Source organism: Phodopus roborovskii, unplaced genomic scaffold, assembly GCF_943737965.1.
Source record: "Phodopus roborovskii unplaced genomic scaffold, PHOROB, whole genome shotgun sequence".
Taxonomy (NCBI): Eukaryota; Metazoa; Chordata; class Mammalia; order Rodentia; family Cricetidae; genus Phodopus; species Phodopus roborovskii.
In genome coordinates, this window is record NW_026126418.1 from 17,385,666 (window position 1) to 17,409,535 (window position 23,870).

The window sequence follows — 23,870 nt, forward strand, 5'->3', positions numbered from 1 at the left end:
CATCTGAGCATATTTGTAGTGGAGTAGGGGGAGGCAGTAAGTGGAGAGGTAGTTAGGAGAAAGAGAAGAGGAGAGGAGAAGGGGAGAGGAGAATATGAAAGAGCAGGAAAATTGAGTCTGGGGAGGAATAGAGGAGAGCAAGAAAAGACATACTATTAATAGAGGAAGCCATTATACATTTGAAGAGAAAACTAACACTAGGGAAATATCCAGAGAGCTAAAAGGATGACCTCAACTAACAATCTGAACAACAGTGAAGAGACTACCTTAAATGTCCTTCCCTGATAATGACCTTATATGTCATCCTAGAGCCTTCATCCAGTAGCTGAGGGAAAAAGAAGCAGATATCCACAGATAAACACTGAACTGAACTCCTTGAAATCAGTTGCAAAGAGGGAGAAGTGATGAGCAAAGGGGTCAAGACCAGGCTGCAGAAACCCACAGAGACAGCTGACCTGAACAAGGGGGAGCTCATGGACCCCAGAGTGATAGCTTGGAAACCAGCATAGGAATGACCAGACCCCCTGAATGTGGGTCTTCGTTAGAAGTCCTGGGCAGTCTAAGGGACCTCTGCAATGGAACCAGGATGAAGCCCTTGTGCACAAAAGGAATTCGGGTGCACTTTCTTCATGGAGGGATATTCCTTTAGCTTAGAGACAGAAGGGAGGGTCTATGCCTTACCCCAAATGACTAGACAGATTGTGATGATCCCTCCTGGAAGGCCTCACCCTCCCTGGGGAGTGGACTGGGAATGGGACTGGGGTTGGCAGAGGGGGTTGGGAAGCATGGGATAATGGGAGCCATAGGGAACTGGGATTAATACGTTAAATAAGAAAAAATAAATAAAAGAATATTTAAAACAATTGGATAATATGAAAACTCTATTATTATATCAGTGTAGATTCCAAAATTTTTCTCATCTCTGCATGAGCTTTTCATGAGCTGTTAAGAGCTCAGTATAGTAAAAATTTTATCTGTACAGTTGGGAGACTTCCTAGTATAGTGTGTCTTATAAGGTACTAGAATCATTCTACAAAAGCAATGAATATTAATAATATGGCTTTGTTAAATAATTCATATATTTCTGTTTTAAATGTTATGATATTGTTAAATAATACAGTCATCCTGATAAGCATATAAATGTAATGGAGTATTTCTTTGTTTTTGAAAAATTGCAACTAGAAATGGTTTTGTTAAATGCAAAAAAAAATCTCTCTAAAGTCAGAAAGAAGACAATAGCACCCATTCTACACAGTGTTACTCAATATACTTTGACATTTTTAGCTAGATCAATAAGGCAAGAGAAATGAAAGAAACAGGTGTAGCAGGAAAGGAAGAAATCAGTTTATCATTGTTTATCAATGTCATGATCCTATATTTAAAATATCTAAAGAATCCTGAAGAAATTGCATACATTGCTGAAAAATGAATCAGTACAATATTCTCATTCACAATAGCTTGAAATAGTTTTAGGACTACCTATCCAAAGACCCTAGATGCCTCCCAACTCCAGCTGGCATTACCAAAGAACGCACAAACCACTCCAGCCAGGAAAGAAGGTGGGCTAATTGCAAATCTTCATCTTTCCCTCTATTCTTCCAAATCCAATACCCCAGTCTCATCCTTAGCTCTATAGCAGACCACAAGCTTCCTTCCCCTAACCCCATCATCAGTGGATCCTACAGATATTGCCCTCCAAATTTTCCTTCCTTTGTTCATTGCTTTATCCTAACTCCAGCAGACATTTCCTGGAAATAAAAGATAACCCTTAGATAGGTTCGATAGAAGAGAAAGTGAATTGTCTTGAACTCATTGGCAGAGGAAAAAAAACACTCTTAACAGACCACTGTTAATACAGGCACTAAGATCAATAAAAAGAACCTTATGAAATTGAAAAGCTCCTGCACAAGAAAGGATATTTTCATTTGGACAAAGTGGCAACCTACAGAAGGGGAAAAGAACTTTACCAACTACACATTGATAGAGGATTAATATCCAAAAATATATAAAGAACTAAAAATATGGCTATCAAAACAAAACAACCCAATTAAAAATGGTGTACAGATATAAGCAGATAATTTTGAAAACAGGAAACTGAAATGGCGGAGAATTGCTTAAAGAAATGCTCAACATTCTTAACCAACAGGAAAATGCAAATTAATACTACTTTGAGATTTCATCTCACAGGTATCACAATGGTTAAGATCAACAAAACAAGTTACACTTCATGATAGCAAAGACATGGAGTATGGGGAACACTAATTCATTGCTGATGGCAGTGAAAATTCATAAAGTTACTATGGAAATGAGTGTAGGTGCTCTTCAGGAAGGTGGGAAATGATCTACCCCAAGATCCAGTATAGTATTCTTAGGCATATACCCAAAGGATGCTTCATTCTAACACAGAAAAACTTGTTCAGCTCTTTCCATTGCTGCTCTATTTACAATAACCAGAAATTGACCTATCTAGATGACTTTCACAGAAAAATGAATAAAGAAAATATGGTACATTTACACAATGGAGTATTAATAATCTGTTAAAAACAAAGAAACAACAAATTTCACAAGTAAATGGATGGAACTAGAAAATAGAATCTTCAATGAGATATCCCAGATCCAAAAAGATATATGTGGATATTGGCTGTTAAGCCAATGATAAGCAAGCTACAATTCATGGAACCACAGAGGGTACATATATAATAAGTTGACTAGATGGAACAGATAGATCTCATTAGGAGAAGGAAACAAAATAAATAATATAGATGGATGTGGGATGCTGTAATTGGAGCGTCAATAGAAAGGGGAGAAGAAGAATGGGGTGTGGAAGTAAATATAGGAGGAGTTAGCCTAAATTGAGGGGCATAGAGAAATATATATAAACCTAATATAATAGAAACTTCCTAATATCCACATATATCTATGAAGGTGATCCAAATTTAGTTACCAAATAATGGGGGAGAATGAATACCACCTAGCCATCTCTTGTCACCCAAGGAAGCATATAGTATCAGGATTGGGTTACATCTAAGTGAGTCATTTGATAAAGAGATCCCGTGAAAATCCCCAGATAACCCAGGCTATTGCCAAGACTATAGGTTACTCTCTACAAATCGACAGCAAAGCCCCTTTGCTGAAGGTGATACCTATATTGAACATGGAGATGCTGAGCTGGTGTCGACTTAGAACCTTTATCCATATATTTCAGCATCTTTGGTACATGGAGGTATTCTGCATGCTGTCAAAAATGTAACATAGTCAGCCACAAATGCTTTATCTATAATGGTGTACTGCATGCAAGATATTTTAAGATGATGGGGGTACAAAGCTTGAGAGAGCAACCAATCAATAACTTATTTGACATAAGGCCAACTCCACAAGATATAACCCATACTTAACATTTCTTAGGTGACCAAGAACCTGAGATTTAATAGCCCAGGGACTTAGGTATATACCAAATGTTACTGTTTAAAAGGGGAAAGAAAGAACATAAAAGTAGTGATAAAATGACTTCTGCTACATGCATAAACCAGTGCCTTGTTCTGCTTCCTCCTAAAGCAGATGAGACAAATACAGAGACCTACAGCAAGATATTACACAAAGAGTAAGGGATTTTGGAACAATCAGCCCTGAATGGGTTGTTTTCATCAAATCTCTCTCCTCAGAGCTCAGGAAATCCCAGAAGAAAAGGAGGCAGAAAGAGTATAAGAGCCAGAGGGGCTGGAGGACACCAGGAGAACAAGACCCTCTAAATCAACAGAACAAAATCCATGTGACCTGATATAGTATGAGGCAGCAAGCACAGGGCCTGCCTGGGTCTGTGCCAGGTCCTCTGCATACATATTATGACTTCTAGTTTAATGTGTTTATGACATTTCTGAGTTACTGAATTAATGCTTTCCTGATTCTTGTCCCCTCTCTTGAGTTCTTTTCCTTCTGTTGGTTTGTTTTGTTCAACTCTGAAGTGATAGTTTTTGTTTTATATTTATTTTGTCATATTTTAAAAAATGAATGAAGAAATAAATGAATAAAAACCTATTCACAAAGGTAAAGGTTAACAACTGAACTGTCACTTATATCTATTGGGAGAGGTAAAATAAGTTTTCTCCAATAGAGTAACACTGGCTATAAGTTTTCTCCAATAGAGTAACACTGGCTATACCACTCAAGGACAGGCTTCATGTCTCATGATCAGGAGTACTTGACATAACTGAGTCCACAGGATGGATATATATATATATATATATATATATGTATGTATGTATGTATGTATGTATGTATGTATGTATGTATATATATATATATATATATATATATTGTGTGTGTGTGTGTGTGTGCTTTTATTTGGTTACAGCTTTTTTTTGGTGGGAGGCATGATTTTTATTATGCTTCCTTCATTTGGAGGGTGTTGTATTGAGGTTTTGATACAGAATCTAAAGTTTGGTGGGTAGAAATGGGGAGAATATCTGGAAAGACTTGATGGAGCAAAAGCAAAACAAAACAAAAGCCTAAAAGTTACATATTTTTCCCCTCCCCGCTCCTTTTTCTACACCTCACATGAATCTCCACTGCCTTGAAAATTCATTGCCCTTTATTTTTAATCATTATTTTTGCACACACACACACACTACCTCTTGCATATATAAATATACAAATGTGATCTGCTGTGCTTGTTCATGGTTCTAGTACCTTTTTTTTAGGGCTGACACCTTGGGGTTTGATATCTAATGTGGGTACTCCTCCCTGGGGAAGACTGATTCTCCCTCTCTCAGGACTCTTTAATTGCCTGTAGCTCTTCATCTAGGGGTGGAACCCCATGCTATTTCCCTCATCCATGTTGGCATGTTAGATGATGTTGTTATTGTTTAGGTCTTCTTTACATAGCCATGTTGCAGAGATTTATTGGTGTAGCTTCCAAACTTGCATAAGACTTTCTGGTCCTATGGTTCCTCTGCCTCTTCTTCCACCAAGTTCTGTGATCCTTAGATATTGGTGTATCAGCTAGGGCTCAAAACTTGTTGTTCCCTGCATTTTGACTAGTATTTTTAAATTATAGTCTCTTTCAGTTGTTTGATGCTTCTTTGATGACTGGTGAGAACAAAGTTCATCTGCAGGGATAAATAAGGCTAGTTAGAATGCATGCAGTAAGACAACATGGTGGTTTAGGAAAGTGGCAACAGTAGATTCTCTAAGACCTAGGACCTTTCTAACTATGTATGGCTGCCTAGATTTTGTATACCAGGTATGATTTTCATACTTAAGTCCATTTAGACCGGTGTTGATCACCAACCACCAGGATATGAGTGTCACTATTTTACCTTTAGCGATATCTTACAATGATGGCAATTGTGGTACACAGCTGGGTAGGACCACTAAATGCTATCCTCCCTTGGTAGCTTGCTTCCAGTGTTATAAAAGATAGTTCTCAGGAAAGAGGATTTTTTGTTGGGGGTGGGATGGGGTCAGATCCAGTTGAATTCCCCCAATTTTTTATTTCTTAGTGTGTGGTATCTTCAGCAATACAGACTAATCTTCAATTTATTGGTGGCATCAAATGGTAATAGCAATAGTCTACATTGTTTTAGAAGTCTCTTTATGCCTGGAACTGGGGTTTTTGTTAGGGAGGCATTATCACTCAAATTTAATTTAAATATATATATATATATATATATATATGTATATGTATATACTATGCTATGATATCTACGTCTCTCTTCATACATACTCACACACTAACACCCACACACACACACACACTCATATAATCACACTAGTGCTATATAGCCAAATGTATTGTAGTCTGTATTTCAACGAGACATTATTTAGATGTTTAATGCAGCACTGCTCACAATAGCTAAGCATAGAATCCATCTAGGGATCCATCAACAGATATTGTTGGGAAACCATGTAGCATATATAGGTAACTGTCTACCATTAATACAAAAACTGAATGTAATTTGAAGCAACTTTAATGGAATCAGTGTGTACTATATTAAATTAAATAACACACTAAAAATAGCCTGTCTCTCTTATATGTGAGTGCTAAAATTTTGTTTTCAGAGAAGTAGACAATAAAGTAATTGTTATCATAACCTGGAAAGAATATAGAGCAGAGGAGGATGGGAGAGGTCACAGTTCATGGTAGAGTGATGCAATTTACCTATATCTGATAGTAAACAGTTAAAATTTCAAAATAGGAAAAGCACAGTGGAGTTTGAATGTTCCCAAGACAAGTGTTTGAGATGGTGACACACAAGTGACATTGACATGATTTTCATATATGTATTAAGCGTCAGTTAAATTGCAAGAAAGGTGGAACTCTCATGGAATTACTGGCAGTTTATAAAGCCACATTGTTTTAAATCTTACCCTAACTCAGATTTATGGGCAAAGTCCATGTGCAATGTGGTAGAATGTTAAGGTGTTTGGAAATATTTTTGTCTGGATTTATGGATTCATGAGATGCACACTTTTATCTTTCTAAAACACCATAGTGTCATACATCCTTGAGATAATTATTCATAGGACTTCTTTTTTCAAGGTCTTGCTGTAGATAGTAGGAAATAGACCTGGGTTTAGTTTTGAAACTTGCAAATAGTATCTCCTTTTGTTTTCCTCTATGTTCTTCTTTAGAACTTAACTGTAAATAATTTCTATCATTTTTCATCAATGTCTTATTATTCCATGTACTGGAGGAGCATTCATTCTACTCAGAAGTCATAGAAGAAAAAAGTTAAGTACATTTTCTATATTCTGTATTACAGTAGATGGCATCATTGCCATACATTTTCAGTGTTAACAGATTATTTTTTTTCCAACTCTAAGTACATTTTGTATCATTTAACAATCACTTGTCTTAGAGTGCCTTCCAGTGTCCATGTTTTTGTTCTATTGCTAAAACCATTGTCATGTGTTATTATTATTTATTATTGAACATTATACTTTGAGACACCACCAATGCTCAGCGAGGGATTTTTCTTAATTAAATTATTTGAAGTAGGAAGACTCACCACTAATATAGATCTTTTGAGGTGGAAATATCCATCTTTAATCTGGAATACACCTTCTGGGTGCAACCTATGTAGATGACTTGAAAGAAGGAAGAGTTTTCTCTTTCCCTGTTTGCCCTCCCTCTTGCTGACAACTCCATTCCTTCACTGGCATTTGAGCCCAATTTTGGGATTCTAGTGTCCACTGAAGACCAGATGAGACATCCACTCTTACAGACTGAGCAGATACTGGATTTTTGACTTTCTATTGGTACACAGACATTGTTGGACTAGTTGGACATCAGCCTTTAACACACTCTGATAAATACCCTATGCACATGTATGTGTCTGCACACACACACTTACACACACTATTCTATTATTCTACTCTACTCTACTCTACTCTACTCTACTCTACTCTACTCTACTCTACTCTACTCTACTCTACTCTACTCTACTCTATTATGACCTCTTAACAGAGGATGGTAAAGGAAAATGGCTTTATACAGTTTGGCGAAACTAGGGAGAGAAAGACTCCTGGTTTCTCTCTGCCCTTCCAAAGAAGACAAAAGCCGGAAAATGTATGTGTGTGTTAATTTAACTGTGAAATAAACTGTGAATTGTGGGAAAAAGACTGACTTTTTTCTAGCAGCTATGAAATGCAAATAGGTCCTATGATAGGGTTGAGACTTGTGTCCATCACCTCTTGCCATGTAGGAATTTGGTCTTGCTTATGTTTGTTCAGGTCTTGTTGCATTGTAACTACTGAGGTCTTAAGGGCAGTTGCCCTGCTGTGTCCCAAAGATACCATTTCCTATAGTCATCTAACACCTGTGCTCTTATACTCTTCCACTCCTTTTTCTGCAATTATATCTGGGCTTTTGAGGAATGTGATATAGATGGTCCTTCTAGAGCTGAATATTCTATAGTCTCTTACTTTCTGCACCTTGACCAGCTATGAGTCTCTATATTAATTACTACCTACTGTAAATAGAAGTTTTTCTGATAAGCTCTGAAAAATTCATTAGTTTATAGACATAACAAAGCATTAGGAGTTGGTTTAATACTATGTCCAATAAATGGAAATCAGTGGTCCATTTAGTAAAGGACTATGTCCAGAAATGATCAGGTTGTCAGTTATACAACCCTCTTGCATCTACCTTACAAAATATTCTAATATTTAATGGGTTGCAAAAGTATCTATGCTGGGACACAAAATTATCTCATAGTTTCTATAGGTCAGGAAACTGTGCCTCTGCTTTTGAGTCACCAACAAATCTGTAATGAAAGTGTATTATTATTTTTTTTTAGCTTTTTTTCTTTTATTTATTTATTTTATAAAACCAAGTCCATTTAAATGAAAACAAACATTTATAGACAATATTTGAGAATTTGGGCGTCGTTCTTTCCAACCTACTTCCTGCTGGTAAGGGACGCTGTCATGGGGTATTCGAAGAAGATGCAGAAATCCTGGCTGTAGTCTGTAAGGCTGGTTTGTCCAGCTGTTTTGAATGTAGGGTCACCTCTGTAGTTTGGCTCTGTATTCTCATCATAAAATACATTTTCCAAATGGCTTTTTTTTAACCAGGTTTCAGCTTATTGTTATTCATCAAAATATCTTGAAAATGTAATTATTCATCCCAAAGAATTTTAAATAATTTTGCATTTTATTGCTACATTAGTTATAAATACTTAGCATACAGCCCTTAATTTTGCCTTAAATATTTTTAAAATGTTTAAGGAAAGAAAAATAATTTAATTAAATCAGAGACATTATTTCCCTTTATGTTTCAGTTTTTCCTGTTAATCTAAATTTGCATATGATATTGTTCCTGTCTCCCTCAAGATGTACTTTTTCATGCCTTCTAATATTGATACTTTGGCCATGACTTTGTCCAACCCTTATATATTTAGTTGATTACTAAATTGTCTATAGATGGACTGAGATGATAAGTTTCACTGCCAAGAAATAAAAGTTGGAAAAATGCCAAGTTCAAATATGATTGAATAGAAAACCCAGCATCACCTTTGACAGATTTTTATTCTAAGAGCTTGAAGTTCCAGCTTTTCTTGGTGGCATGACACACTAAATGCTTCAATTTTCAGTTGAAATTAACTATATTTATACTAAAGTTATTAGTGATTAGTACTTACCCAGCATGCTCAATGACCTTTGCATAATTTCTGGCATGGTAGACATAACAAACACAAGAAAGTCCATGTCTTAGTACGAATACCTACATTCAATGATGTATTATTATATAGAAATTTGGGCCACTGAGTTCATCGAAGCAGCTGCCACCTCCGCCTCCGCCGCTGCCCCCTGTCCCGGTCCGCCCCCACCCGGGTTTCTCAACCCAGCTAGGTCCAGCCCGGCTCTAGGGAGAATGAAGTTCATGTACAAAGAGGAGCAACCGTTCGAGAAGCACCGCTCTGAGGGCGAGAAAATCCGAAAGAAATACACAGACCGGGTCCCGGTGATAGTGGAAAAAGCTCCCAAAGCTCGGATAGATTTAGACAAAAAGAAATACCTGGTGCCTTCTAATCTTACAGTTGGTTAATTCTACTTCTTGATCCGGAAGCGAATTCATCTCCGTGCTGAAGATGCCATGTTTTTCTTTGTCAACAATGTCATTCCACCCACCAGTGCCACGATGGGACAGCTATACCAGGAACACCATGAAGAAGACTTCTTTCTATACATTACCTACAGTGATGGAAGTGTCTACGGTCTGTGAAGCTGCTGTCCCTGAGGTGGAGGGTTCCATTCTACAAAGAGAGGTGGCGCTCCTTCCTTGACATCTACTTCCTCCTTCAGGGGAAAACACCATCTCCCTCCTTCAGGACCTGCACTTAATATTTGAGGCTGATTCTCCAGTCCCTCTCAGCAAGAGGGGTCATGTAGACACAGTTTGTACATCTTCCTCTCCCCTTGTTTGCCCTCCATTCCCACTCTGCAGTGAATACCCCAGAACTATAATTATGGATGTGAGTTGCCATGTGTGTTCAAACTGCACTCAGATTGGCAATAACAGTAAGTGCTCTTAACCCTAGCCTTTTCTTCGACCCTATGTTATGCAGGCTTCAGTCTGTCACCATTTAGGGGAGCCCATTACTTTGACTATTGAGCTCCTGCACCAAGGATTTGTGAAAGAGAAGATCCAGTGTGTAAGTAACCTTATAATGACAAGCTCATAGGAACAAATAACACATTGAGATAAGGAATAAGATTATAAACCTTATAATTAATTTGTTTTGACACTATATTTTTTCCAGTAGAAGTTATTCAATTAATACTGTATAGAAATACAAGAATTAAATTAAGAGAATGAATATCATTATGGTTCCATGTCACATTGATCCAGGATACTAGCAAAAGTTTCCATACATACTTGGGGCAATTATGTTTGCTTATGTCTCCAAGAATTAGAACCTCAAATGCCAACACTAAGAGACTCTTTACTTTCCAACTTTGCACTAGTGCAACTAGAATTTCTTGTCTATCATTCTCAGTGGAAGACTATGATTTTCTGGGATATGTCTGGGTTCCTGAATCAAGTTGGCTTCCTCTTCAGGCTTATCTAAATATTACTTACTTTACTTAAAAAATTTATGATGTGCAACTCATAGTTTCCCAGACTGCAAACTTAGGAAATTTTCTTTTCAAATTATAGGTTTTAAAATTCAACTTGTGGTTAGCTACTCATTCTTGGCAAGATCCAAATCTATTACCTCTAGGAATGAGTGAAGGGTAGAAATCTGTTCAAGAGAGACTAACTACTTTATTTGAACTTGTTCCAAATATTGTAACAAGCTTAGTTATTAAAATAGCAATGGTGCAAATGAATCATAGACTATATCATAAATACAAATGGAAGACAGACCCTGAAGCTCTCTGAAAACTAAGTTGTTCTCAATCTAGGATATGCCTTCAGTTGTATTTAGTTCTTGAGGTACATATTTTTGTTGCATTCACCTTCTCTTATCTGATTTCATGGAAGGTCTCGGTTTCTGGAACCTCCCAAATATAGGCATATGTTTTGCTAGGAAGAGGAGGAACTTAGAAAGATTCTACTTTAATTCATTAAAGACTGATCACAGCCTTTGCTTCCTGTTTGCTTGACTATTCATGAGGCACATTGTTGTTCTTGTACTTGCTTAAATAGAAGTCCATTTTGAGGGGTTTACTGATCGAAAAACAGAAGAGGGTTAATAAAGTTTAATTAATATGTGTAAGTATTGATAAAGAGACAGGAGATATTAATTTCCACTTAATTAACTTTCTTGTATGTGTGCATGTAAATGTTTTTATATGAAAATATTTTCTCAGAAGGTAAGAGACTACTTTTTATGTTAACTACTCTTTATGTTAAAATTTGAAAAAAAATTTAAGTGCTTTTTATATTCTAGGTGTTTATTTGGGGTCTCTTATATTTTCCTGAAAGACTGAGATAATGTGAACTCTAGCTAAAACATGTTTGCTGTAAACATGGTAAATTTTCTGTGTTTGCTAAACAATAACACATTATTAGACACTCTACAAAAATACACAGGTAAATGAAATATTTGCCACCAAAACAGTGAAAAAAACTTTTTTTTTCCCTTGGAAAAGAATAAGATCCGAGATGTGAATTTTGTTAGGTGCTACCAAGAGAAATTAACTAAATATACCAGGGATGTACTTAAATACAGGGGGTATTTTAATATATACTTTGAACTGAGAAAATTAAGGGAGAAACACTTAGAGATTAATCAGATTATAATCTTATATTCAGTCTTTTTTGCAGCTTGATTTGGTTCAATTTCTATCTTGCTACAACAGAAGAGAAACATGTTTCATACATCAAAAGCCAACATCTATTTTTTATGTGCTAACATATTTTATACACTATATTAACAAAGCATCATGAACACACACACACACCACACCACACACTTATATATATGCACATAGACACTTAGGAAATTCTAAATTACAGACCTTCCTTACTGCTTATGGTGTATCTGAAGAGATGTTTATTTGTTCTGGTAGTTCCATGTGGGTTTTTATATATTTATCTTAAAATAATTCCTGGAATTAGAGCACTTCCTTGTGTATTGTCACCTAGAGTTATTATACAAGGTAAAGTATTTAATTGTACCAGGTTACATAAGGCTATTTTTATGTGGTTTATCATGTAATTTGAGCCAATTCTACATCCTTTCTCTACTTTCTTACTCAGCTCTTTTACCACTTGTCCTGATGATTCCCATACACAGCTTTTATATTTATGTCATTATGGGACATGTAAATTAAAGAAAATATGCAGTTATTATTTTTGAGACTGATTTAATGAGCTTAACATGATAACATCATGTCTACATAGTGTCTTTCAAGTGACATAACTTTGCTTTTTTAAATGGCTAGAAAAGTTCCATGAATATTTGCTATTCTTTTAAATATTTTTAAAAATTAGAATATAATTGTATAACTTCCCTCATCCCCTTTTCCCGTCCAATCTTTCCCATGTCTATCTCACTCCCTCTCAAATTAACAGTGTTTTTCTCTTATTATTATATATTTGTTTCAAAAATGTTCTTAACAGCTATATTAAATTATTTTTGTTTTGAACCTGTTAATAACGGCTTAAATTGAAGCTATTTGTATTATTCAGGTTTTTGGTAGAATGATATCTCTGATAATTTCCAGTTTAGTTTATGTGAATTTAAATATGATATAATTTTAGTATCCCATCTATACTCTGTTATGTAAATAATTACACTAGTCACTAAATTTGCCCTGGTGATCCAGGACTGTTAATGTAGACAATGTAGAAAACAAGATATTGAAGAAACATTGTTGGGCATATGTTTTTTTTATGTTCCTGTGTGTTACGTTTTTCAATCTTGTGTCTTTAAGAAAGACAATAACACCTTCTGAGTCAGCTGGAAGCCACAATATAGACAACACTTGTGGAAGACATATATACAACTGGCTTCTCAAGAAAGCCCTGAATCTGCCCAAGTCCTTCTCCACCACTAAGTACATGTGAATGGAATTTACTTTCTTTAAGTCAACATAATTTCCTTCCAGGTAAATGCTATCGGTGCCTATGTATACTTACAGCATCTTTGTGTACTCAGACAATTTCTAAGACACTTACTTTAAACCTATTTCCTGAAGCTGTTTCTGAGTTATATTAAATATAACAATATTTGTATCTTGGGCTATGTCTATAATCCCTTTTGACTGAGAATGTTATGATTAGTTATGAGCTGATACTTCCAGTGAAACACTCAAGAACAACAACAGTTATCATCCGTTTAGATTTTTACCAGTGCTTTAGGCATTTTACATAGAAAAAAATAAAATAAAATACCCTATGATGGAGATGTTGATGCATCTATGGTAAAATGAATAATGAAAACAAGAAGATGATGAAGTTGCACAGTGTCATATCGTAAATGAATGAACTTGACACTTCCACACACACATATGGCTCCAGATTCCAGAGTGCTCTCTGTTGTGATTCATTCCTCTCTGTAAGCGTTCACATGGACAAGAAATTTAAAGTCATTATTTGGTCATAATAGTTGCCACATTCCATTTTTTCTTTATTAACATTATGCAGGAAAAAGTAATAAGGTTGGGAAACTTATTTGAGGGTACAAATAAAAAGAATAAAAACTGCCACATCTGGAAATATATGAAGATAGATATGAACTTGATCATGGTCAAACCTAAGCAGTGCTAGAGCCAAGGTCTTATGAACTGGAAAGCAGATCAAGGGGATTGGAGGCCAATGGGTAAAGGGCAGAAGAGTCAGTAAAGCCAGAGTGTGGCTTCAGGGCAGATCCTGTTTTCCATCCCTAGAAATTGTATTTACTTATTGGTAGTGAAAAGTCTTTGTATATTTTAAAATAGAGAAGTGTAACAATTATATTTTTGTTTACTCTCCTTCCTGATTGATTAAAGTCTGGGTAGTTCTAAATGACATTCCATTATTAATAAAGCCCACCAAATAAGAAGAGGAAAACAATGGGATTGTCTGCTGTCTCCTTTTGGCTCCCTATGATCCTTTGAGGCAGACTGTAATTGATGCATTGGTACTTTCATTTAAGAAAATCAAGGTTAAAGATTTGTTCACTATTACTGGAATGATGGTGTAGGGCTAGATATACAATAGGATTTCCCACTGCAGGAGGTCAGTCAGCATGATTAATCAAGCCAGGCATTTGAAAATGCCTCCTACGTTCCTTTTGAGTCCCACACAGAAGTCACTTATGTAAGCATCTCTGACTTACTGAAATGTATATGAAATAAATAATGAAGATAAGTAAACATTTATAGTGTAAGCTTCTTTTAACATAAAAATAGAATCTTTTTTTTTTAGAGTGATGATCATAATGAGACATAATAAAATTCTAAGTGAAAGAAATCTCTGGGGCTAATGGTTAACATTTCCTAGTAGCAAAACTCATCAATCAGCCAGACTAGAAACATGAAAAGATGCTGAACACATGGGAGTCCTAGAAAGGCTACTTCCTCATTCTGAGTTTCTCCCTCAAACCACACATGTGGCAAGTTCTGGGGCCTGATAGCCAAGGTCCGTAGACAGGAGAGGGCTAAACTTTGCAACAAGTTTTAAACTATAAAGGAGTCAAAATTAGATTATTTAATCATTTTATTTTTTTCAAAGTGCAAGCTAAGACATATTTGTAGTTACATTTAAGAAAATGATCTAAACAAATATCTTGCCACCATCATTATCCATTTTCTTTTGAGTGTGTTGTGTTTGGTCGTCCAGATGCTGAATTTATATTTGAATACTCTCAATACTTAGGAGGCATTATACTTAAAACCACACTCCACACTTTAGTATATTTCTTTATAGTTTCTATTTTATCTTCTCTTACTTTTCAGCTTAGTCTAAGAATTCTAAAACAAGTGTACTAGCTGATGATACTACACTTTGTAATATTCACAGGTGAGTTAATCTGGTTGTTTCATAATGCATGCTATTTTGGATGCAGCACAAATCATATTGAAGGATCCTTCACAGAGATTATCAACTAAAAATACTAGCTGTCTCTTAGTCAACATATTTAGCATTTATTATCACCACTTTTTAGGATTCTTTAAAGAAGGGATCTTTTCATGAATGTTTTTTTCTCTGTGTACATGAATGTAATTATGGGCTACATTATTCACATTATTTTAGGTTTACCACCATTCCTCACCTTAGTGTCTATGTCCTCTCACTTCAGGATATTTGTGTTGCACATCGTTAAACTAAGGACACCTGCACTGAACACATTTTAGGTGGCTTTTGATTGATGATGAAACTAGAATGAAATGTGTTTGGTGATTTTAAATATATGAATTACTGAGATACCATTGTGTAGATGTCTATCTTTGCTAATGAACTGATGTCTTCAGTAGTTAGTACTGATGACATTATTGAATTCTGTTTTTTCCCCCTCACATGCATCCTAACCACCCTCTCCTCCCATCCCCCCACATCGATTCCATGAATTCTGTGGTGATATTTGCAAGAGGCTTGCCAACCATGTAACTCCAAGTAGAGGTTGTAATGAAGATGTGTTTTATGACAAAATATATTCAAGGTCTTGTTCACTATTAATGGCAGGTAATGTTTTCATGATCTCCGGTCTCTGAAGCTTGCCTGCTAGAAGATCAAATGAGAAAGAATAGCAATGTTACAGAATTTATTCTAGTTGGTCTCACTCAGGATCCTGTTGGTCAAAAAGCATTGTTTATTATGTTTTTACTCACATACATTGTAACCCTGGCAGGTAACTTGCTCATTGTAGCTACAGTCATTGCCAGTTCCTCCTTGGGCTCCCCAATGTACATTTTCCTTGCCTACCTGTCACTCATGGATGTCATTTATTCCACTGCCATCTCACCCAAATTGATTACAGAGTTACTATGTAATAGAAAGACCATTGTTGAGTGCTATCACCTTGCCTGCAAGAACTATGCTCAACAACAGGATTCTTCTGCAGCTATGTTTATTGCGTGGCTCATTACAGCAAGTTGAGGGAAGACCCTGAAGGAGGAAAAAGGCACTACTTATATATGCTTTAGGGCATCGTGTCCTAAACTGACAGGTGCAGCCCACAACGCTCGTAACGGTCACCCCATAACTTGGATCGAGCATGCGCATTGTCAAAAACAACTGCTCCTTTCTGGCTTATGGACAGGAAACCGGCGCCATCTTCGGGAATGGCACTGGTGGCTCTCTACCTCTCCCCCTTTTTTGTTTTATGAACGCAACAGGCAAGGGTAGTGGTCTGATCTCCAGTAACGAGATGGATATTGTAATGACCCTGAATCCTGGTAGTCAGCCAAGTCAGTGCCATACCTGTCCGGCATCTTTTCCCTGGAGGTGGGGCCTTGGACACCAACCCATATGCAACCAGACTTGCCCTTCTCGGAGCTGCTCATGGCCAGAGTCAACCTGGAGTGCAGTGCTAAGCCAAACAACCTGAGCGTGAAGAATTTATTACTGTAGGCAAAACTAAAGAAGCACCTGTCTTGCGTGCAATGGGAAAAAACCCCGCAGAGCGTTAGGGCTGTTTCTGGTAAAAAAAAAAAAAAAAAAAAAAAATGGACACCCTAACCTGGTGCAATATCATAGAAGACTCAGGGTGCAAGGGCTGTCCTATTGGACAATTAATGTCCATTTTTTTAACATGCTTAGCCACACAGTGGGAGAGGAGCCTATCTCCATAGTAGCCAGGGCTTGAGCGATAACCACTTTGTCACGTGTCTGTTGAGCACGTAGCTTACACACCAACCAGAGCAGGAACACCACCCCACCACATAACAGCAGGCCAAACCCCATTACACCTGCCCACTCCTTAAAGTGGGAAAAAGTGGTGGAGATCCAGGAGAACGATCCTTCCGATAGAGAGGCGTCCACACTGGTGGAATTCACATGGACGATGGCCATTCGGAGTTGGTCCATCAGGCTATCAAATTGTCCTGCCCATTCACCTAAAAGATACTGAAAAAGTTGTTTAGAAAGATTTGCAGATCTTGTATAATTTTCATATTGTATACTGGTGACACATAAACTGGAATATTTCCATTGACAGCCCAGTTGGGCTAGCTGCCAGAGTGTGTCAATTTGTTCCTACACCAAATCAATTCTCTGATTGACTACCATCAATCCTCCTTTTAATCATGAATCAATGGAGGCCTGTATATCAAGGGACTGAGACATAACAGATGACATCTTATTCAAAGTATAAGCTGTCTGTACTGATTGGCTCAGGGCCACAGCAGCAGTTGCGGCTCCAATCGCTACAAGGGATATGGCAGTCACGAGGGCTGCAGTGATGCCAAAATCCCGTTTTTGGTGGAACAGGGTTAAGGTATTGGTAGCCTCTACTGGAACTGGGATCTACCTGGGCATGCGAACAATCATTATCAAAGGGAAGAAAAGGCAAATCTAATCTCTCATTAGTTGTAAAAAGGCGTGGGAATACTTGTGCATCATGATGACTGGGCATGGGTTTAGGAAACACCGACAGTATTCCCCATCTGGGTTCCACTGATATCCACGGAGGATTCACAAGGAGTATCATCAACCACAGGAGCCACAGGAACATCTTGAGGGATGGTTGTCACTCTTCGAGATAATCGCTCTGGTACCCAAATTGGATTTTCTCTGTCCTGTGGAAAAACACAAATAGCTCCCCTTGATTTTGTTAAGATAGGATCCTGGCCTTTCCATGTACCTGAGAGCATATCTTTCCATTTGAATTGTTCTTTTGGAGGTATAGGCCAGAGGCCATGTCTATCAGCCGCTGAATGACCATTAAAATCCAAATTTAAAAAATTTAAAGTAAGGAGTAAAAAAGATATGGCAGCTTTTGGTGGGAGAGAGGACATTTCCTCTATTCCCCCTTTTTGTTTTATTAGATAAGATTTGAGCGTCCGATTGACGCGTTCCACAATGCCTTGCCCTTGTGGATTATAAGGTAGACCGGTGAGGTGTTTGACACCCATCTGTTGACAAAAATACTTAAATTTTTCAGAAGTATATGCAGGTCCATTATCTGTCTTCAATATTTGAGGCATGCCCCAAGCACTCCAGGCTTTGAGGCAGTGCTGGATGACATGAGAGGCCTTTTCCCCTGTTAGTGGGGAGGCATGGATACCCGAGCAGGTATCTACAGAAACATGTAAATATTTCATTTTTCCAAAATATGACACATGAGTGACATCCATTTGCCATATTTGTAGAGGTCGAAGGCCTCGTTGGTTAATGCCCACATGAGGTGCTGGAAGAAATTCAGAACAATTTTTGCATTGCAAGACTATTTCCCATGCTGATGCTCTGGAAATAGAAAAACGCTTGCACAGGGTTTCTGATGTTACATGAAATAATGAATGAAATTTAGTGGCTGCTTCTTTAGGATCTAAAATAGCAAAAGCTGCTGCTAGAGTGGCCAAATCTGCTAGATTATTCTCTTGTGCCATTGGCCCGGGCAGACCTGAATGGGCATGGATGTGGGTAATGAAAACAGGATATTGTCTTGCTAACAAATATTTTTGGATCTCCTTAAACATCTCAGCCACTGTACTAGAAGGCTTAATTAATCCAGCTAATTCTAAGGTTTTAATAGCATTGACTACATAAACAGAGTCAGAGACCACATTCAAAGGTCCAGGAAACACCTTTAATACCTCCAAAACTATGTTACATTCCACCATTTGTGGGGAGTCTGGTGCATGTTTGTGAGTGGTAACAACTCCTTCATGTACATAAGCCCCTATTCCTGTTCTTGATCCATCTGTATACACTATCTCCCCATCAGGGAGAGGCATGGCACTTACCATTTTTGGAAAAATCAAAGGATGTGTTCTAGCAAATGTTAATAAAGGATGTTTGGGATAATGGTTATCAAAAGTTCCCAAGAAGGTAGAGAGGCAAGAGTTGCCCAATCATCACTCATAGCACATAGGGTCTGAATTTGTTCCATATTATAAGGCTTAATAATTTGCTTAGGAAACTCCCCAAAATGGGTAAGAGCCGTTTTTAAGCCCTTCAGGGTAATTTTTACAACAGCAGTTGGATAATATTCTATAGTTTTTGCTGGGGAAGCTTGAGGGCATATCCAAATTAATGGACCATTTTGCCATAAGACTGTAGTTGGCAGCAAAGCGGTCTGTAACACACAAAGATCAAAAGGCTCCTGCGCTGAGATTCTAACTAATTGTGCTGCAGTGATCACCTGCTCCACCTTATGGAGAGCATCTGCAGCTGCAGGAGATAGGGTTCTTAATGAAGTCAATTGTGGATCTCCTTCAAGCATATCAAACAATGGTTTTAACTCTGCTGTGGGTATTTTTACATAAGGCCATAGCCAATTAATATCTCCTAGTAATTTTTGAAAATCATTCAAAGTTTTAAATTGATCTCTTCTAATCTCCATCTTTTGAGGTTGTATAATCTCTGGTCGCACAACAGCCCCTAAGAACTGTCTTTCTTTCGACCTTTGTACTTTCTCTGTAGCTATGCTCAGACCATATTTCTCCAACCATTTTACCAAATCTGAAAAAGCCTTTTCAAGCTCTTTCTCATTATTCCCACAAAGAAGAATATCATCCATATAATGAATAATTCTTAGAGAAATATATTTTTTTCTTAACTGGTGCTAATGCCTGTTGTACATAAAGTTGACACATAGTGGGGCCATTGGCCATGCCTTGGGGCAACACTTCCATTGAAACCTCTCATCTGGTCCCTCATGATTAATGGCCGGTAAAGTGAAGGCAAATCTAGCTCTATCTTGCTCAAACAATGGAATAGAGAAAAAACAATCCTTAATATCTATTATAATAACTTGCCAATGCTTAGGTAAAGCTGATAAAAGTGGAAGGCCCCATTGGACTGGGCCAAACAGTTGCATTTATGCATTAATGGCTTTGAGGTCATGAAGCAATCTCCATTTTCCAGATTTCTTCTTGATAACAAAAATAGGAGTATTCCAAGGAGAGTTGGATCCTTCCAAATGTCCCAAATCTAATTGCTCTTTTACTAATTGATAAGCGGCCTCTAATTTCTCCTGTGAAAGTGGCCATTGAGGTACCCATATTGCCGCTTTAGTTATCCATGGTATGGGCATCATTTCCCCAATGGCCCCTAGGAACAATCCAATCCTGCACGATCATTTTTTGAAATGACTTGAACAGGTTCTTTAATGCCTTGATACTGCTTTCCTATCCCTAGCCCTGGTATATATCCCTTATCTAACATCATATTTTGTGCAGAGATGGAATATTCATTCATTAATTTTAATCGTAAAGCTTTTAAAATATCTCTTCCCCATAGATTTACCGGCAAGGGAAAAACATAGGGGGTAAACAACCCTGACTGACCTTATGGTGCCTTCCATCTTAGGGATTTAGAGCTGATAGCAGGAGTGGCTTCATACCCTAGTCTCTGCAATGAATGTTCTGATTGGGTTATTGGCCATTTTGAAGGCCACCAGGAGGTGGCAATGATGCTTTTATCAGCTCCTGTGTCCAAAATTCCCTGAAAATTCTTTCCTTCTATATGTAATGTTAATGTTGGTCTGGTATCAAGATCAACTGCAAGATAAGCAGAATCAAATTTATCTGAGTGGCCAAATCCTTCTGCCCCTCTGCTTCGTTTAATGGCCCCAAAATCCTCATGACAACTAGGAAGAATAAGTAACTGTGCTGTGCGATCACCCGCAGAGATGGGAAAAATCCCGCGTGGCGATGAGCACATGATCTTGAGTTGTCCCTCATAATCTTGATCTATAACTCCAGGATGGACAATTAAACATTTTAGGGTGGTAGATGACCTTCCTAGTAAAAGTCCTACTATGTTTTTTGGCAGAGGGCCTGAAAAATCAGAAGGAACAGGTTGTACACCCATTTGGGGGGGGGGGTTAGACAATTCTAGTGGTGGCACGGAGATCCAATCTGCAGAACATGCAGTGGCTCTCCGTGGGGCTTCCTCCTTTCTAGGCTCAGGGGGGAGCTCGTTGCCCCATATATTTGAGGGCCCTAGGGCAAGGGCCCCGCAGGGCATTTTTTGGCTCAGGCAACAGTTTACCATTAACGTCTTTGACTGACTTACATTCATTTGCCCAGTGTTTGCCTTTTTTACATTGGGGACAGATTCCTGGCATCCTCTTAGGTTCTGACATGACATGCACTCCATACAATTCTTTTGTATATGTCCCATTTTGCCACATTGAAAACAAGTCTTGTTCTTGTCTGCCATATTGTCCTTTCTTTGTCCTTGTAAAATGGCGGCCGCCAGCCCTGCATTGGTCAAAGGACCTCCTATTTCTCTACAAGCCTTAAGCCAAGCTTGTAAGCCTTTTCCTTTCCAAGGAGTTATGGCTTGACTACATTTCTTGGTGCATTGTTCATAAACTAGTTGTTCTATTAAGGGCATAGCCTGTTCTTGATCTCCAAAAATCCTTCCTGTGGCCTCCATCATACACGCTACAAAGTCTGAAAATGGTTCATTTGGTCCCTGAATGACTTTTGTAAGGTTCCCTGATACTTCCCCTCTATTAGGTAGTGCCTTCCAGGCCTTAACAGCACATGTGTTAATCTGAACTTAGACCTCTAAAGGATACACTGTTTGATTATTTGTCCATTGTCCTTGTCTAGTGAATATTTCAAATGTCCAAGCGGGCTGTCCTGCTGCAGCATTAGCGCGGCCTCGTGATTGACTCAAATCATGCCATATGGCCTTCCACTCTAAGTATTGTCCCATAGTGAGACAAGCCTTCACAACGAACATCCAGTCTGAGGGAGTCATGGCCACCGCGGACAGTCTTTCTATTTGCTTCAGAGTGTAGTTCGCACTGATACCATAAGTGCAAACAGATTCTATCAATTCTTTAACCTGTTTATGCTCAAGAGGGTGATGGGCATGATTCCCATCTTCCTCGAATGCAGGAAACATCCGGGTTATCTCATGTCTGGTTTCAGGTGAGCAAAAGGAGTATTTACATTCCTTCTCTGCATAAGGAGGAGGCGCAGTAGGGACTCATGCAGCCTCCTCCTCCAAATCTTCCTCCTCAGAGGGCGATAGTTCCTCTTCCGAGGGGTGACTGGAAAGCTCTAAAGCCTCCAATTCCTCTAAAGGATAAAGATGTTTTTTCTTTCCTCCGCGAGTTGGCTCCGTCTCGTGGGGCCCTTTCACTTTCTCTTTATTATGTTTTTTCGTTTTACGTGCACCCATCTTTTCTTCATGTTCTGCTTCTGACATCCTTTCTTGTAAATCTGATAATGGTCTAGTGCCTGCTTTTAGCTGCCCATCATGTGCTTCCTCAAAACAAAACAAATACAGTAAAAACAAGCAGGCAACCAAATGCACAATAATCAATCCTTCAATGGCAGGATCAAGCCCAAACAGTAACATGACTATCAGAACTCACCTTATTTGTTACCTTTGTGCCACAGTTCTGAATCCTCTCCAGTCTCCTGAAGGGTCCCCAGTGTGCCTTTGATGTCAGGTTCCCGGGTTTCGGCACCACTTGTCGAGCGCTATCGCCTTGCCTGCAAGAACGATGCTCAACAACAGGATTCTTCTGCAGCTATGTTTATTGCACGGCTCATTACAGCAAGTTGAGGGAAGACCCGAGGAGGAAAAAGGCACTGCTTATATATGCTTTAGGGAGTCGTGTCCTAAACTGACAGGTGCAGCCCGCAATGCTTGTAATGGTCAACTCATGATGTGGATTGCCCAAGCACATTGTCAAAAACAACCGCACCTTGCTGGCTTATGGACAGGAAACCGACGCCATCTTTGGGAATGGCACCGGTGGCTCTCTACAGACCATTTCCTTCACAGCTTGCATGGGTCAACTCTTTGTAGAACACTTCTTTGGTAGAACTGATATCTTCCTTCTGGTGGCAATGGCATATGATCGCTATGTAGCCATCTGTAAGCCACTGTACTATTTGACCATCAAGAATCACCGGGTTTGCATCCTCTTATTGGTGGCAACCTGGGTTGTAGGGTTTGCACACTCCGTGGCTCAAGTTCTCTTTGTTTATGACCTTCCTTTCTGTGGTCCCAATATCATCGACCACTTTGCCTGTGACATGTATCCATTATTGGGACTTGTGTGCACTGACACCTACTTTCTTGGTTTTATTGTTATTGCCAGTGATGGAGCAATCTGTATCGGAGTCTTTATTATTCTCTTAGCTTCCTATGGAATCATTTTAAACTCTGTTAAGACTCACAGTCAGGAAGGGAGGCACAAAGCCCTGTCTACCTGCAGCTGCCACATCATGGTGGTTGTCCTATTTTTCGTTCCTTGTATTTTCATGTATGTTAGACCTGTTTACAACTTTTCTATAGATAAATCTGTTACCATTTTTTATACAGTTATCACTCTCACGTGAATCTCTTAATGTACACCTTCAGAAATTCAGAGATAAAAAGTTATGTGCTAAAACTCTGGCCTAAAATGTTGCCTACAGATAAAGTAACAAAGTCTCATTGTTAAAGAGGATAGCAATTCTGAAGCAATAATCAGAGAGTTAGTATTGATGTTAATGAGGATCAGGAGAAACAACTAGGCCAAACAGATATTTATTCAGGGAGAAATAACTTACAACATAGACAAACACCAGCAGGTTCCTGGTCCCAAGGATGCCTCCTGATGTACCCCTCTCCCGGTGCTGCAAGCAAGAGAGATCTCTGAGCCCCCTCCTCAGCCTTAGTTCCCCCAGGTCACCTCTGGCCCTGTCTCCACCCCAATGGGTGTGGTCTATGCCACAGGTTAGGTCACTACACAGTAAATGATCACAAATGATTGTGCTGTTTAATGAATTAGCTAGGGATATTTTTAATTAAAAACATAACT

The 23,870-nt window shown here is 38.3% G+C and overlaps 1 protein-coding gene and 1 pseudogene across 1 annotated transcript; both read left to right on the plus strand.

Annotated features, from left to right (window-relative positions):
* The first annotated feature begins 9,342 nt into the window (after positions 1-9,342).
* Positions 9,343-9,882, plus strand: LOC127222287 (gamma-aminobutyric acid receptor-associated protein-like; annotated as a pseudogene).
* A 5,785-nt stretch (positions 9,883-15,667) lies between these two features.
* On the plus strand, positions 15,668-23,406 carry LOC127222285 (olfactory receptor 4A8-like). Its single transcript, XM_051184296.1, has 3 exons — positions 15,668-15,920; positions 16,997-17,007; positions 22,831-23,406. The coding sequence occupies exons 1-3, from the start codon at positions 15,668-15,670 to the stop codon at positions 23,404-23,406; spliced, it is 840 nt and encodes a 279-aa protein (XP_051040253.1).
* Positions 23,407-23,870: the final 464 nt, after the last annotated feature.